The sequence below is a fragment of the Geospiza fortis genome, unplaced genomic scaffold (assembly GCF_000277835.1).
Source record: "Geospiza fortis unplaced genomic scaffold, GeoFor_1.0 scaffold130, whole genome shotgun sequence".
Lineage (NCBI taxonomy): Eukaryota > Metazoa > Chordata > Aves > Passeriformes > Thraupidae > Geospiza > Geospiza fortis.
Window position 1 is genome coordinate 1,049,281 of NW_005054300.1, and position 16,361 is coordinate 1,065,641.

Genomic DNA, 16,361 nt, shown 5'->3' on the forward strand with positions numbered 1-16,361 from the left:
TCTTTCGGAAACATTTAATGGCTTAAGTTCAAGGGTTTAATATTCCTCTTCATTTGCAATATTTGTAAAGGATTGCAAATAATGAATTCAAAAGTTATTATAAAAATATGAACTTTATCACATCAGCAGTGATAGACCTTTGTTGAAGTTGCAAACTTAAATATAAGCCAAATGACCTCAACCTGTCAAGAAGCACAGCCAATAGGAAAAGAGAAACAGCTCATTTACACACAGGTAGATGAAACTATGATATATTATATCAGCTAAAAGCATATATAAATTAACATTTTTACAGTTTCTGTTCAAAAAGGGGAATATCACATCAGAATTTAATACACTCAAAATACTCCAACATGCAGTCTCAACATAGTCAGGCCAGTATTAAAAATCTAGATTGTTTAATGAACTATAATCACACATTTGTTGCTGAACTATTACTTAAGATCTCTTTTCGATCAGCAACAAATAGACAAGTATCTTTAAATGTCGTCATTAAGGGCCTAGTGTGTAATGCTTATCAGTACATATATCAACACTGGAAGATTTAAAAGAGATTCAACAGATGGGCTGTAGCCATAACTACATTTTAGGTAAGTGATGCATTTTCATGATCTTGATGAAAGTGGAATTGCTTTGAATAACAGAAAAGAAAGCCTAAGTTAAAACAAAAAATTGTTAAATTGAGTTTTGGATTTACATCATATATTAAACACCATCCTAAGGTTGCTCTCTTTTTAAAACTAGCTACTGTTCTTAACCAGGTTACATCTACTACGATAATGCGTGATTGGGAGTTAGTCACAGGAGACAGGTTCACTTTCTACATCATTTGGGCTTTGCTTTACTTATATTTTAAATCATAGGTCAGATACTGCTTGATATTCATACACCCTGCACAGCACAAGAAAAGTGCAAAGACCCCTCTTCCCTCACGAAACTCTGGCAACTTACAGGCTAATTGTCTGTGGGTGAATTCAACACATATTAAGTCTTTTTATACCAGAACAAGCCCTCACTCCAACAAATATTAAGATCCTGAAAACACTCAGATAAGGACAAATATGTAAGAAAAAAATAGTCCCACATGCCATCAACTATGCCATCAATAATACAAAATATTTTACACCACTTGCACCTGAGTTGAAGAGTGGAAAAGAGAGGGAGACTCTGTCAGTGCAAGAGAATGATTCATGTGACCACTTTGTCTTAATTACTCAGAACAAGCAGTTTGTTGCTGTTTAGTGAAGAACAAAGATATCAGCGTCCCCTGACAGAAAAATAAATAGCCATCATGGTGGTGAAGATGATGATGACTGCCAGCACAACAATCAAAATCCGGTTTTGGATGATCCTAGAAAAAAGCAGAAGAGACAGAAAAAATTGCAGTGAATAAAACAATAAATCAAACCAGCAGAATAGATATAAAAATTATAAAATGAGGTGTACAAAAAAAACTGGAGAAAAGACATATGCCCACAAATTCAGTATTCCCTCTACCATTTTGTGTATCTTGATTATTTTTTACTTCTCCCAATTTCCAGTGCTTCCAACTGTATCTTTATGTAGCTATTAAATCCAACTTTTGTATTCAAGAAAGAAGTAGAATTTTCTGAATTATGCATACATTTATATACATATTAGAATAAATTAAATAAATGATGTTCCAATTTATTAACCTTCTAAGAACAAATGAAAAAATAGTGTTCAGTCAAGCAGGGTGGTCTATAATAGTAGATACCATTATATTTTTTAAAACCATTCTGAAATCTTCAGTAGTTTTAATCTGAAAAGAAACAATTTATTAATTTTCAAGGGATTTTACTATTAAGGAACAAGATTTCAAGGAAACACATGTCAATGAGATACTCACTTGTACTAAAATACCAAGGGAAAAGTACAAAAGATAGTTTTGAAGAAAAGGATGATATAAAGAAGCAAGTGTCAAACTGTGAAGCTTATGTTGTAAAAGCATAAGCTCTCTTGTCTCTGTAGCATACCTTTACTTATGGTAATAGGCAATGTTACATTTCTATGCAGTACGAAAAAAATGAAGATTAGTGAAAATAAAAAATGCCAGAAGTAGAAAGTCCTAATATTTTTCCATAATTTGTTGGGAGAAATTCCTGTTTCTAAAATCAATCATCACATCACTTCAGATTCTTCCTAAAATTAATAGGTCAATTAAAATTACTAAATCAAGAAACAGTAGAATTTGAGGCATTGTACAGGAGGATTTTGGATTGTAAGAATTCACTGTTTGTTATTCCATTTTCACAGAGAAGGAAGAATATTTTCACAGGCTCTTCATAAATAGGGAGTTTTGCAAAACACACTTGTACATGAAGCTTATAATCATAATTGGAGAGATATAGCAAAAAAAATCCCAACAACCAAGTGCAATAAAAGCACCCCCAGTTATATATTTTTTTCTCATACTTCTGCAAAACAAAACAAAACAAGTCTGCAAGAACCAAACAATGGTAAGAAGAGGTAAAACTGTGAAACATCAAACCTAGTACAACTTGAAGACGGGGAGTGTAATGTGTTAAAATGAACATATTTCACACAGTGAAAGAGAGAAGAAACTCCAGAGAGCAGGGGGGAGTTTTTCTTGGTAAATGTTTTTCATTTAGATTCGGGTGGATATACATATAAATTATACCAGGAAGTGTAAAGAAAAATGCAGTTTTAACCAACTCCAGCTCTCTCCTTGCTTACCCCCCACCTATAGGAAAAGCAGTAAATGGATGGATGAAAACTGTCACATCAGACAGACACCCTCCCCTGTGACACTCTAAAAGGACTAGCTCTCTATCCTCCTGACAGGTTACAAAATGATCACATTTGCTGACACGTCTTCCGCAAAACTGCTTTAGTGTTTGTGTCCACTTTCCTAGCAGGAGATGAATGGGCTGCTTTGTCCTCATTTATCACTTAAAGCTGAACTAAGATCTGTCTCGTTTATTTTTCCCTTCCTCACTAGAAAGGCTCAACCACAGCATTAATTCTTTCGCGATGACAGCTAATTCAAACTTAACAGGCAATATTTACTCTGCCAAAAGGATGAGGAGGAGGGAGGGATGTTTCTCACTCTTTTTTTTCCCTAAAAAAAAAAAAAAGTGTAGCAGGCTAACAAAATAAAGCTAATTAAGGGCTTTTGGTTCTTGTTGGTTTGCACTTCAATTTAACACCTGAACTTACAAGCTTCTCTTTTGTGGCGGGGTGTGACATTCTCTGCCAAACACCTGATAACAAACGATTTGCCCAGGCAAATGCATGAAAACCAGAATATATATTTACTCACTCGCCCTCATCACTCCTGAAAGGACACTCAGCAAAATTGAAACTCAGCAGTGAAATAGATTAAAAGCATGAAAACTCTTAAAACATTCAGGCTTAAGTAATACACAGTGCAGCTGGCTTGACAACCATTTTATTTGTGGGATGTGGGCCCCAAGGCATCCATAATGCTAATTTACAAAGGATTAACTGTGAGTGAAACTCGCTTAATCTAACACATAGTTAGGCAAAGGCATACATAACATACTGAGTGTTCAAATCAACTCCTCCTATCTCTGGCCCACCGAAAAAATCATTGCATTGTCTGAGAAGCAAAACTAAAGAAAAATAAAAAAGAAGCATGAAGTCCCCCAAATCATCATTATTTTTAATATTTATTTTTAATACCCTGTCAGTACACACCTGATTGCAAGATTATTTACTCAGTGTCCGTGTCTCTAAAATCCTTTTAAAGAAAACAGAGTGAGGCAAGCCACCACCTGTATCTGCTAATTGAAGGTTCACTTACGGTGTGAATCTAGGAAATACATATCAAAGTTCAATTTCTAGGAATCTGAATTAGTCTGCACAGTGCAGCAAAAGAATATCATATTAAAAGGAACAAATTAATCATGAAATAGGATGGATGTTATCAACAGATTCCTATGCTGAAGCATTATATACTTTTAATATCCAAGTCCACAGTTAAAGATTAATTTTATATCTTTAAAAAAAGAATAACACTGAGTTTTACTGTTTTCCTTTCAAGTGAGCAAGTAAAATTAAACTAACTGCATACTGTCCAAAGGATTGGGCTGGGAGGAGAATGACAGAACTCCTTGGCAGCAGCAGGACAGTCCCAAGGAGGACTCAGTGGTGCCTGTTGAAATCCGAGTCTGGGATCTGCAGCTAAGACAGAGAACACAAGTTCTGGGTTTCAGCACATTTCAGATCTCAAAGTCAACAGGCAAGGATGACCCTTTAGAGTAAAGAAAAAAGGAAGAGGAAAGGGGGTTTTGAGTGATCCAAGACAGTCAAGCCAGCTCACAGTTGTAGAACAATGGTTGGCATTGGCAGGACCCATCTGTAGAGAAGCCTATAGTACTGTCACAGCCAGACACTGCCAGTGGGTATTGCTCTAGGCAAAGCATCAAGGAATTTAAGTGGGGGAGGGAATGATAATACCAAAGGAGAAGAAAATGGGGCCTAAGCTCGCTACAAAAAAATCCCAAAGGCTAACATGCTCACAAGAAGCAGATGATAGTCTTTTATCTCTATTACACCTTAAATTCAACAAAATCTGGTGAATGAGGAAGCCCAGATTTTTCTTTGAAAATGCAAAGCATGTTTACAGGGTAAATAATTTAGGAAAGAACATATACTTGAAAGAAGACACCCATTGAAACATCCGTGGCTAAAATGCCTGAAGGCAAAAACTTGTGCATTTGCATGCTGCATTTTATTAAGTTAGCACACTGTAGCTTTAAAAGAATGCATGGCCAAATTAAGAGGAATGTGTGACTGAAACATCAAGGATTCCTCAAGTTTACATTATGAATCACAGTGCTGTTGATATGAGATGAATTAACCATTTAGTTGATGCAGCTTAGGCACTGAATTCACACCAAGTTCTGCTGGAGCCCTGTGCGGGAGCTCGTTAACAGCCAATGTCTACTGTTCCTTTCATACTCGAGTCTCTAGGAGTACAAGGGCTCATTCTACTTTTGAGTTAGAAGAGACAAAAAATGTGTGCTTTTAAACCAAGCTCCATCTAGTTTATTATAGACAGCAGCCCGAAATATTTGGGTGCAAAACCACACAGAAACCGTAACTAAAGCAGACACAAGGGTAACGTTAACTGACGCACTGGAAGAGTACTCTGGACTAATAACACAGAAAGCACATCCCTCTCCTCTCGAGTTTCCTTCTGCTCCACCTTTCCAGATACCTGACCCTTATGGTCACAGTGCCTAATCTCCAACCACTGCTGTGCTGGAGGATGCCTCCAGCCAGTGCCACATTCAGGACACCACCTGCTTTTGAGGATCACCTCCTTGCTGCACAGGGCAACCAGCACTCAGCAGAACAGGTCCCACGTGTGCTACCAAACACTGATGCTCCCGGAAAATCCATTCCCCTCACTGCTGCCCTGGCAGAAATTGTGCTGCCTTTCCACATTTCAAACCCCCAAAGGATTCGTGCCTGTCCGTGGCTTCACACACACACACGCACACAATGGGTCTAACTCTGTTTGTGCCATGTTTAGATCTGCTCCATATAAACACAAAGCAGCTCCCAAATAAGCTTTTGCAAACCTTACATTAAGGATGCCAACCGTGTTTAAACCTTTCTATAAAACTGCATTCATTAGCAGGGGAGTGCACGACATCTATATGGGTTCAGCCTGATGTCTTGCACATGTCTTAGTGCCTGATTGACCAGCATTGAATAATGATGCCTTGCCATTAAGCACTGATGGTACAATAACAATTGTCATGAAAATCAGCAATCACGGTAACATGTTAACAAAATGCAGGATATAAACGAACCAGTGCAGACTCCGGGTGCATAAAGAGTGTCTCCTTAACTTGAGGACTACAAATAAAATACTGCAAAAAATTTCCTACAGAAGCTCAACTCTGACACTGATACAAATAAAAAAAAAAACCCAAACCAAACAAATGGCTTCGGGGATCAGTTAGCACACATTCATTACAACACAGGGCTTTATTCTTAAAGGAGGCATCTTGAAAAATAGTGTCCTCAAGAACACAGACTGATTGATGACAGAGCACTGTCCAACAGTGTTTCACTGTAATATGTATTTATGATTTAACTAGAAGTGGTTCCTATCAGTTTACTGCACAGAAAGGCTTGCTCTGTACACAAAATCACATCTTAAATGGTCACTTTGAATACTTGGCTATTGCATTTTTTTGTGCCCTTTTATTTCTGATTGGCAGTTTTTGCTAACATGAAAGAAAATAGGTGCATGCAAATCAGTGGCAAACGATTTTTAAGTGTCCAATATTCATGTGCAAATCAGCAGATTCAAACAAACACTAAGTGTGGATCTAGTCAAATAGGCAAAAACATACCAAGCAAAATTAAATGTGCATTTAAAGTAATACAGCTATACTCACATAGCTTCTGGACAGACACAATTATTACTATATATATGGACATCCTTGTTACGATGAGTTTTCAAATGGAAGCACTAAACCCCACACAAGGGAATAAAATGTTACGATTGGTAAAGCAAAGCCTTAGATACATCATGATAAATCTCAAGTTCAGGGTATCTGGGGGCTGTTCAATCATTCACATCTTCAGGTTTAAGAATGCTTTTCTTAAATAAAGGCAACTGAAAAGAATGAGACAGGCTGTGGCAAAAACATAAAGACATGGCAATCTACTGTAATAAAAGAGCAAGAGAACATTGCCTAGCAGAATTACAGCTGGCTGGAAGTATCTGACTTGAGACATTTTTCATCATTAATGACTGAAATTAGCAAACAGAAATACCAGTGAAAAAAATATCTGCACAACTTGCCTATGACTCCTTGGCCCTCCTCTAGCTGACCATGGGAAAAGTGAGGAATTTGGAAAATGCTCAACTTTTTTCCTCTTCCTCACCACAAACTCTGAACATATGTCTATGCCTTTATGTTCTCAAGCCAGAAGACCTAATTACATTGTAATTGACATTGTATATTTAGATGTGAAAAGGCTTTGGGGGTGGTGGAGAGGGGATGGAATCCCCCCATGGCTTACTGGGGACAAAAAGACCACAATTCCCGAGGTCCACCATCAGTCTGCAGACTGTTCCTAGCAGAAGCCTCTTCCATGTTCTCTGAATTCCTTCCCAAAAGTGCCTCTTTGTAAGAACTTGGGAAAATCCATATAAAATTGCTGAAAGCTGAACAGATAACAAAATGAAACCCTCAAAAACAGAGGGCTGGTGATTAAAAAAGGATGGGCTTTTTCTAGCTGATTTTGTAGCAGGGTTTATTTAAAGAGCCAGGCCATACAGGGCACCTATGATTTTTTTGATAGGACTGAGGAATTGTGCAGTGCTATGTCCTCTAGCTTAAAAGTTCAGTCTTAAGGACTGGAGCTGTCTACTTGCAATAACATGGATACCAATCTCTAGTTATAATATTACACTCAAACCACATCAATGTGTTTCCACCTGGGCCCTGAATGAAAGAATGAGTCATGTAATAACAGGTGCAGGGAAGTAGTCACACTATCCCACTTTAAACATCTAAATTATATCTGGCTAATCTCTCAGCTCCCTGTACATAAGCTCAAGTCCTGCTCTGAACTGCCCTCTCTTTCTCCTGGCCATACAGGCACCCCAGCAGTGCTGGTCAGCTAGGTTAGGTGCCTACAACATAGGAATGAATATCTCTAAAAGGCTGAACATGAGGCCCAGGCAAGAAAGCTTGCGAGCTCTGAAGGCAAAATCATACAGAGAGGCGCTGGCATATTGTAAAGTGTGTGTAATCTCCCATCAATCAGAAATATTGCACAGATGAAACTCACCAGTGAAGCAGAAGATGCTAATCAATAATTAGACAGTAAAGACCTTGATCCATCATCTATTTTTAATGGATTCTATATTTGCACATTAAATTTTGACCAGAAGCAAATACACTTTTCCTTTGACAGTTTTTCTGGAGGAGTAAAAGAAAGGATATTCCTCTCTTGGCTGAATGCCTGCTGAAACACATTGGCCTTCCTTGACTCAACTATGTTTTTACCTTGCTGTGTCATCTTCTGACAACTTTGCCATATATTAAAACTTAAAATTATTTTGATTATATCTGATAGTTAAAATACTTATGGAGACATTTAATTAATAATAGAAATCTTGTAAAACATTCCAAATGAACAGCATTGGAGTATAGTGTTATTTGGTAGCCATCAGGGCTTGCATGGGTCTTCTCTCAAGGAGCTGGCAGTCTCAGGAAGTGAAAATTGTACCCAAGTGATCAGTGGGGCATGTGTGGGGAGGGAGAGGGGACTGACTGGCCTGGGAAGGAGAGAGATCTACAGGAACGATTGGAAATCAAATGCAGTAACAGGGAAAGCCTGATTGAGGACCCCATAGATATAGGACTAAAGGTCAAAACACAAAATTGAAGGGTGGTGAAAATCTTGTACTAGCCAGATTTTATTCATTGCTTATTTTAAAAACACATGGGAAGGCATTTCTGAAGGATGAAAAGTATCCTTCTGCTCCTGAGACCCTGACATGGAACTTTTCTCTGCATGGTTTTGATGGAACTTCAGCTTTCTGCCATCTCCATGTCCACTCCTTCCACAGAGGGAATCAATTAGGTTATGACTGTCACTAGGAGGCACAGTGAGGCTTCTGGGGCCATGGAAACCCACCCACCAAAACGGGAGAGGGACTAACTCATTTCATGCAAAGCACAGGCAACACCAGATCCCTTTGGCAAGTCTAAATGATGATCACATGCACAGTGGCAACTGCAAGTGGAAGGAGTCAAGGTTGTCTTAATCTCCAACCAGCCTTTCTCAGGGTACTGAAGTATCAAGAAGAACAAATCACACATTTAGTCACCTGAGCATGACTAAGAACCATAGGCCTTAGCAAACATTACAAGAGCTTTAGCAAGAGCTCAGAGGGAGGGTGGATAGCCCAGCTGTCGGTGCAGTGGCATTCTTCAGCACATCGGGTACATGAAACCCTGGTCCCCAAACAGTTAATAGGAAAAAAAAAAAGCCCCAACCCCCTCGTCAGCACTCAAAGCTAAAGCAATTATTTCTCCAGCAGAAGAAATGTATGCAAGCTATAAAATGACAAGAACGTACAAGATCTCATATTGGCTTTTATGATAAATATAGTTAAATTTACATTCTGTGCAATTTAAAGAAAACAAAAATGTCAAAAGTCTGCATCTTATCAACTTCCATAATCATTAGAAGCCACTAAAAGATATATCTTAAACAGATGAAAGGAAGTAACGTCTTTCACCCTGCCTCAATTTAATTAATGACTAATCTACAGGTTTTAGCTGTGACAAAGCTGGAGACTGGACACACACACTCTTCTTGCATTATTTTCTTCTGATTACACAATATTTAACTGGGCATCTTTTTGTATGGCAAGTTTCCTACAATTGTCTTAACAATGTTGACCTCTTTTGTAAAAACCTGAAGGCATCTGCAGCAATTGTTCCTGAAGATCTGCTACCCAAAATGTTACCATTTCATGGCACTTCTTGAATGATAGAATAGAATTTTTTTTGGTATATATTCATTTTTTTTCAAATGCTATAAAAGAAAGGAAAACAATCATGGCTAAGGCCATTTGTGAGATGGCATTAAAAGAGCCTACTCTGAGACAGATAAAAATAATGAGAATCTTTCTGTCAAGAAGGATTTAGAAAATATCACGAGCATTATTAAAATTTAATTTTTTACTGTGCTTTTTGGTTCCCCCTTTTCCAGTGATAATGAGCAGGACTGCACACCTCCACAATGCTAGTACTTGTTTTGAGCAATAAATTCAGCCTTCCAGTCTGAAGACATTTCAGACAACAATTTTGACTGCTATAGGCTTATTTTTCAACCTTTTCTGTGCTTTGAGTCTTCCTATAAAAACCAGTTCATAAGCTAATTTTCCACAAGGCCAGTGGAACAAATAAAAATCAATTTTTGCCCAACCGGTTCAGAGAAAACCTGGGAACAGTGAAGACAGAACAGTGAAAAATAAAATGAATCGATGTATTCACAAATGGTTTACCTGATAGAGAACTATCAAATTAGTTGTCAGGAGATACTTGCCACTATGAAAGTATTTTCTTTCCAGCATGTTACAGTATTTCTATTAGGGGAGCAGAGAAGCCTCTACTTTGTCATGACCTCAGACCCCTCGGTTTAACAATCTCCAAATATTCGGTAAAACCACAGGGCACAAAGTCACAGTGCAAGAGCCCCTCGCAGGTCTTGCAACCAGAGGGACCTGCAAGCCCAACTGGCTTAGGGTAGGTGTAAGTCTTCATGATCTCCTGGAAGGCACAGAGATTCCTGTCTCATAGAAGGCAGGGAGACATTCATGACCTCAGGCCAACCTTGTCAAGAGGAATTTGGTCCATCAAGAGAGGGAAAAAATCGTAAAAAGTACCGCCCAGACTTCCCTCCTCTGTTAAAACCCCAAGTGTTCAGGAGCACACTGAAGACTAAGCAGTTTAATCTCTTGGACAGCAGAACACAAATTTCTCCAAATATGAGAATCCTATTTGTAGACTTCAAAACTTTTCAGAATCTCAAGGACAACTCAGGGCACAGGCTTTAATATCATGGCCCAATCCATTTCATCATCTTCCCTACTAATTGGGCAAGTGTTCCCAAAACTGCCATACTGAGAAGGGATGGGATAGGTGCTCATGTCTGCCTGTCTGCAGCCAGAAAAATAGTCTGGAAAATTGACTGAAGAACAGAATCTGCTTTTTAATACAAATTAACCATCACTGCTGTGGAAATAAAACAAATTTATAATTTACCAGCATAAATATTAAGGAAGCTATTTTTAAGGACCTATAATCTTCACTCTGGTATGTAGCATTTTATACACTCCTTTATTTTTATGAGTTCGCATTAGAATGTGACTCATTTTAACAGAAAAAAAAAGGATTAACTACGTTACTCAGAAGTAAAGCTCCATATTACCTATTTAAAATATTGTAACACACCATGGAGACATCATTTCTAGGGCCAAACAAAACATTACTCAATGAAGAAATGGCATGAAATATAAAATATTCAGCAGAGGAAGGGTATTTGGAGCTAAGCAGTTTCACTGCCAATAAACAGCATCATAATAAATAGTGTGCTTGTAGGAAAAAATAAGTATACCTGTTCTTCACTATTTGAGATGTAACACCTTAGTGGGGGAAATGAATAAAGATATTACTCTTCCACTAAGCACATGCAGGGAAAAACTAAAACCACCACACATTTTGATTCTGAATCTCTTACAACTGATGCTAATTTGCTTATGATATCTGCCTGATTTAGAGCTAATCTTCTGTAAATTAACTCCTAATGCTGTCTGAAATAATCCTCTTAATGCTGGTCTGTCTTGAGTACTTTATATCAAACACCATGAAATGCACAAGCATACACAAGGCATTCAGCAGCTGTAGTGCTGGTGGCTCAAGAGTTATTTGCTGTGCCATGAAGGCACAGAGCTGTGGGCCCTGGGGCAGCTTGGGGACCGCTCTGGTTGTCCCCTTGGAAGGGGACAGCAAGCCAGAGCCGTGTCCCACCACTCCTGGGCACCAGAGAGAAGAGGAGGCTCTTTGTCTCCTGAAAAATGGTGCAGGGGGTTACAGCTCCGTGCTCCAGAGCTCCCACCTCCAGCAGCACATGATAATGAGGAAAAGTAAACGGCTCAGGCTTTGAGATTTCCCAGCAATGAGATCTGTGTTAAACAGCACTAATTATCAGCTGGAAGCCTAATCTGATAACGGGTTTGAGAAGACAGAGACAGACCATTTTGTTTCTTCAGTGGAGGAAAATATTTTTAAGGGTGTTGCTTCAGCATCAGCCAGCTTAATAATTATTGTCACTGTGCTTACAGCTCTGTATTCAAATGTATATTTTTCTGCTAAATCCACTCGAACAATTTTCTCCCCAACATTAATTTAATGATAGAGCCAAAAACCTAATTGATATTGGTGAGCAATGTAATACAAACACATTATTTTCTTGGGTTTTGAAACATAAGTGGCAGACACAACTTTGACTGAATAGACTTCTTTATGTTTTAACAGACAGTTTATTGGCCCAGACTCCCACATATAAAAAGCACAATTCCAAAAGCAATATATTTTTAATTGAAAAATTCATGTATTTTAACTATGTACAGGTAACTTTGTCAGGTAAAGGGCTTTAAAAACAATTTTAATACATGGAATGTTGTTTAGCAATTATATTCTCACCATAGCAAGTGCTTATAGGAGAGTATTCAAAGAAAAAAAATCTATTGTTTAAACCATACTTTATTGGAACTTCCTTTTTTAATATATTAAAGAAGAGATAAAGCACAGTGATCACTGAGCTGTATGTGTCCAACAGCCCTTCAAGAGACTTGTGGAAATGTATAAAACAAGCAGTGATACAATCCTTTGCCAAACACTGTCATAAATTTTTTATTTGGCAGCTAACATTCTCACTAGCTTTCTTGGCAGCAATTGGGACCTTTAGCAAGAAAGGTGCAGGAGAAAAATACCTTGTTTAGAGATGTTTTCAACACTTTCTGGGATTTTTCAGAACTTCTGCCTGCAGCATATTTTACAACCACAGTCTCCAGTCACCTGATGAGTGGGTGGTGGTTTTAAACTTTTTTTTTAATATAGACAGCCTACTACTTCCCTCTGGCCTTCAGCCTAGGATGTGAGCGTGTGGAATGGGGCTGTGTGTTCCACAGAGATACAAGTGGTTGCTCCTCTCTGTCTAGACAAAAAAACTTCAAAATAATATCAGAATGAACCTTTCATTGCTCCTGATAATATCTGTACCTTATTCCCGGATGACAGAGATAAATGAAAGCCAAACATATGCTGATTACTTTTGCATTTTTCTCAGGAGATATCTGCAGAAGAGCTGGTCACAATTGCAGCTGCCCTGGCCAGCCAGTGGGTTGCTGAGAAATAGAATTGGGAAACAGATTTCTGTGCCCAGGTCCAGAGGTTTTTTTGTTTGTTTGTTTGTTTGTTTTCCTTTAATATAATGAACTTAACATCTGATGCATTACCTTCCTCCATGAGCCCATATGTGCTGATATATGTGTCTTACCAATTCACTTACGGAAAAGATATTCTATATTTTGCTATTTCATCATTTCAGAATAAAAAGAAGATGAACATACTTTACATTTCAGCAACTGCCTCCAAAACTTTCACAGCATTAAGATACATTTCAGCTCTTCACATGAACAGAAAGGAAACAGTCTTAAACAGATGTGGACAAGAAAAACACCTTATCTGCTACAAATGAGAAAGGCTGGAATTTGGTTTTAGACAACACATATTGCTTTAAACACAGGCCTAATTAAAGTAATGCTGTTACAATTATAAACACAAACTAAAAGGCTTCTACACAGCCTGCGCTCCAGTTTTGCCTGTATGTTTACCAGGGGCATCACCCCTCGAGAACGTTTCAGAGCCCACACAGACATCTAGTGGCAGGTGAAAACACTGCACGGTGGCACCGCCACCTGGCACAGCTCCGCGGGGACCTGAAGCCGTGCCAGGGCTGAGGTGAGCTGATTTTGCTACTACTATGGTTGGGCAACTAAACAGGGAAAGATGTGCTCCCTCTGCGCCATCCCAGCAGTCATGGTGAGACAGCTGCTGTCGTGGCAACTCTGGCTTCCTAAATTTACATTACTATTGATTCTCTTCAATTAAATCAGAGCTCTTTTTGTCTTTCTGAGTACCTTTAAATGTCTCCCCCCTTGCTACTATTTTATCTTACTTAAAAACTGCAGAGTCTAATTATGTAGCATCATTTGAAAGTTTCTCTGAGCGTGGCTGTGCACAGTGCAGCTGACTGGAACACACTAGGGCAATGAGACTTTACAGACAGCAAAAAACACACACGATGAGCAAGATCAGTCAATAATAAATTCTAAATGGTTGGAGGAGGAATATGACTTGCTCCACAGTCCACATCAATCAATGGAAAGATGCCTAAAACTTCAGTGGGGTTTGAGTCCCACATCTGCAAAGGAGATCAAGCGCCAGAGCTCTGCACAGAGTTGTAAGAGCTCAGTGCCCTGATTCTGCTCTGTTACACCATTTTAAATCAAGCAGTACTCAGTGGTGTCATAACCCTGTACATCTGTGTCAGACCCTGTGTTGCAAGGACAGACTCGATGCCAAGAATGCAAAACAGATGTTGCTTTCCTAATGTTTTCTTGTTGTCCTTTAAGTTGTTTTCATGGGGTTCTGTTTTCATTTTGGGGAGCAAAACAGGTCGACAGGACTTCAGAGGGCAGACTGGAGGAATGCTTCTACATCTTCCTTTTTTTATTTTGTGTGCATGTGTGAATATGCAGAGGCTTTGAGTTACAACGGGGAAAAATATCTTTTTTTTTTTTTAAGCTTCATTTGAGCTATGCTTAGTTCCCTTGGGGCAAAGGGAAAGGTAGCTATTTGTGGATGGGAAAAAGAGCTTTTGTGAACAGCAAAACTGCATCACCAAACGGCTTAAGAAAAAGATTTTTTGAAGTTATTTTTTACTACTTCTTTAAGAGGAAACAGGGATAAATATATCTTTTTTGCATGTTGACTCATTAACAAATTTAGCAATAAACACCTTGCAATTAAGTCCACTAGTTTACTGCTGTCCAGAAGTTTCTCAATACTCTGCACAGAAGGTTTTGGAAAACACATAACTAAGAAATGGTGAAGGCAAATCCCAACAGCTTGCTCAAGCAAATCTAGCCAAGGCTTAAACTCACTTCTGAACACTGAAATTCAAGATGCTGTATCAAATAAGCAGCTCTTTTTCCCTGAAGAGAAGAAACTGGGTGTAGCTAACCTAGTGCATAATAGGTTTATTCTCATTCACAAAACAGGAATTACTTTATGGCCCCAAAGTAAAACTAGCAGAGAAATATACTGGCAGATTTGCTGCAGATGTGTGGTGTGACACGTATGCAGGGAATCTGCTATTAATCACACGCTAAGATTTTAATATTATGTAGGGTAATGCAGGCAATCATTATGGTGGAGGTTCTGGATGCATAACAGCCTAACCCACAAATGGGACTTTTAAATTTAACTCATTTGAGCTCACTCTCACACTGCACCAGTTGATTTCCCTGGTTCATCCCCCCACTCTCCACTACATACATTTATTTCAATATCTATTGTGCTTTTCTTTTTGTGCTTGTCCTCCGCTTCTTTTCTTGAGACACGACAGTTGTTGGGGAAAGCGCAGCTTTTCAATTCTCCCGTTTGCCAGACTATGACAGGAATGTTCTTGTTAGAGGGGCTGTTTGTGAGACCCCTGGACATGTACCCAGCACAGGAAACAGTCTGGCTCAAATGCTGGAAAAGCCATTCTTCACCTGAATCCTTCAAAATTTGTGTCTGAACATAACTAGAACCTATGTATCCATACCCGGGCTGAGATTACTATGGACAATTATACCGTGGAAATGCATTATTCTGACAAAGCAATCAATCACGTTATTTCTCACAATTTCAGTTCACCCCTAAAATTTTCCTTACCTCCAAAGCCAGCTGGATATTATATTACTGAAGCTGTTGAAAGGGTGTAACACTAACCATGAAGCCAAAGGCCACTAAAACTATGCAATGCATAAATTTTTATTGTTTGCTCAGCATTGAAATCTCATTAGGGCTCATAACTCATCGGTGCACTGCAAACATTTGCATCTGCTGATCATGAGAACTTGGACGGAATGTACACCTTTGGCTAATTTACTTGTTATGTTTTTAGATGAGACTGTGTTGCTTTTTATTTTCTTTTAAAAAGTCCTTATGCAGTTGTGAGTCAAATGTCCACTTTTTAAACTGAATACATGAAAACTTTCATTTGCAGTTTCTCAAGGTTGTTCTGTTGCTGGCAATGTTCATGATCATCATTTTACAAAAGCTTCATTTGACTTAGTATTCAGGGTAGTCATTGTTTGAAAACTGTGCCCCATAGAGCATTTCGCTTCATTCATCCTTTCTGTTTTATGCAGCCACATTTTAATTAGATTAAAATTTGTCCTCCAATTAGCTTTCATTAAAGTTTATAGATTACAGGAAAAATCTCCACTGAGTTGTGCTTCAAAACTGTGCCTTAAGTATAAAATGAAATAACTGTGCAAATGAAGCTATTATGAAGATTATTACTATGCAAAAAACATCAGTCGCTTCTTGGTTTACTTATACATTTAACTCTGTAATTCATTTTGCCAACTTCAATACCTCTATGTTCTCTAGAGTAGTCATCATAATAATACCTTACAGTTACAGGATACCTTTCATTACCAAGGATCCTTAGGGGCCTGATTCTGCATTCCA

At 38.4% G+C, this 16,361-nt stretch overlaps 1 protein-coding gene across 3 annotated transcripts in view; it reads right to left on the bottom strand.

Annotated features, from left to right (window-relative positions):
- Positions 1-16,361, bottom strand: part of VTI1A (vesicle transport through interaction with t-SNAREs 1A) — a 259,604-nt gene that overhangs the window by 10,038 nt on the left and 233,205 nt on the right. For 2 of the 3 annotated variants that reach the window (XM_005416371.2, XM_005416370.2), the window contains one exon: positions 1-1,351. This exon is cut by the window's left edge and continues 10,038 nt beyond it. In XM_005416371.2, the coding sequence (XP_005416428.1) occupies positions 1,258-1,351 (94 nt within the window). In that variant the 3' untranslated portion in view covers positions 1-1,257. The remainder of the gene's footprint in view (positions 1,352-16,361) is intronic. The other variant, XM_031061886.1, reaches the window with a different exon arrangement.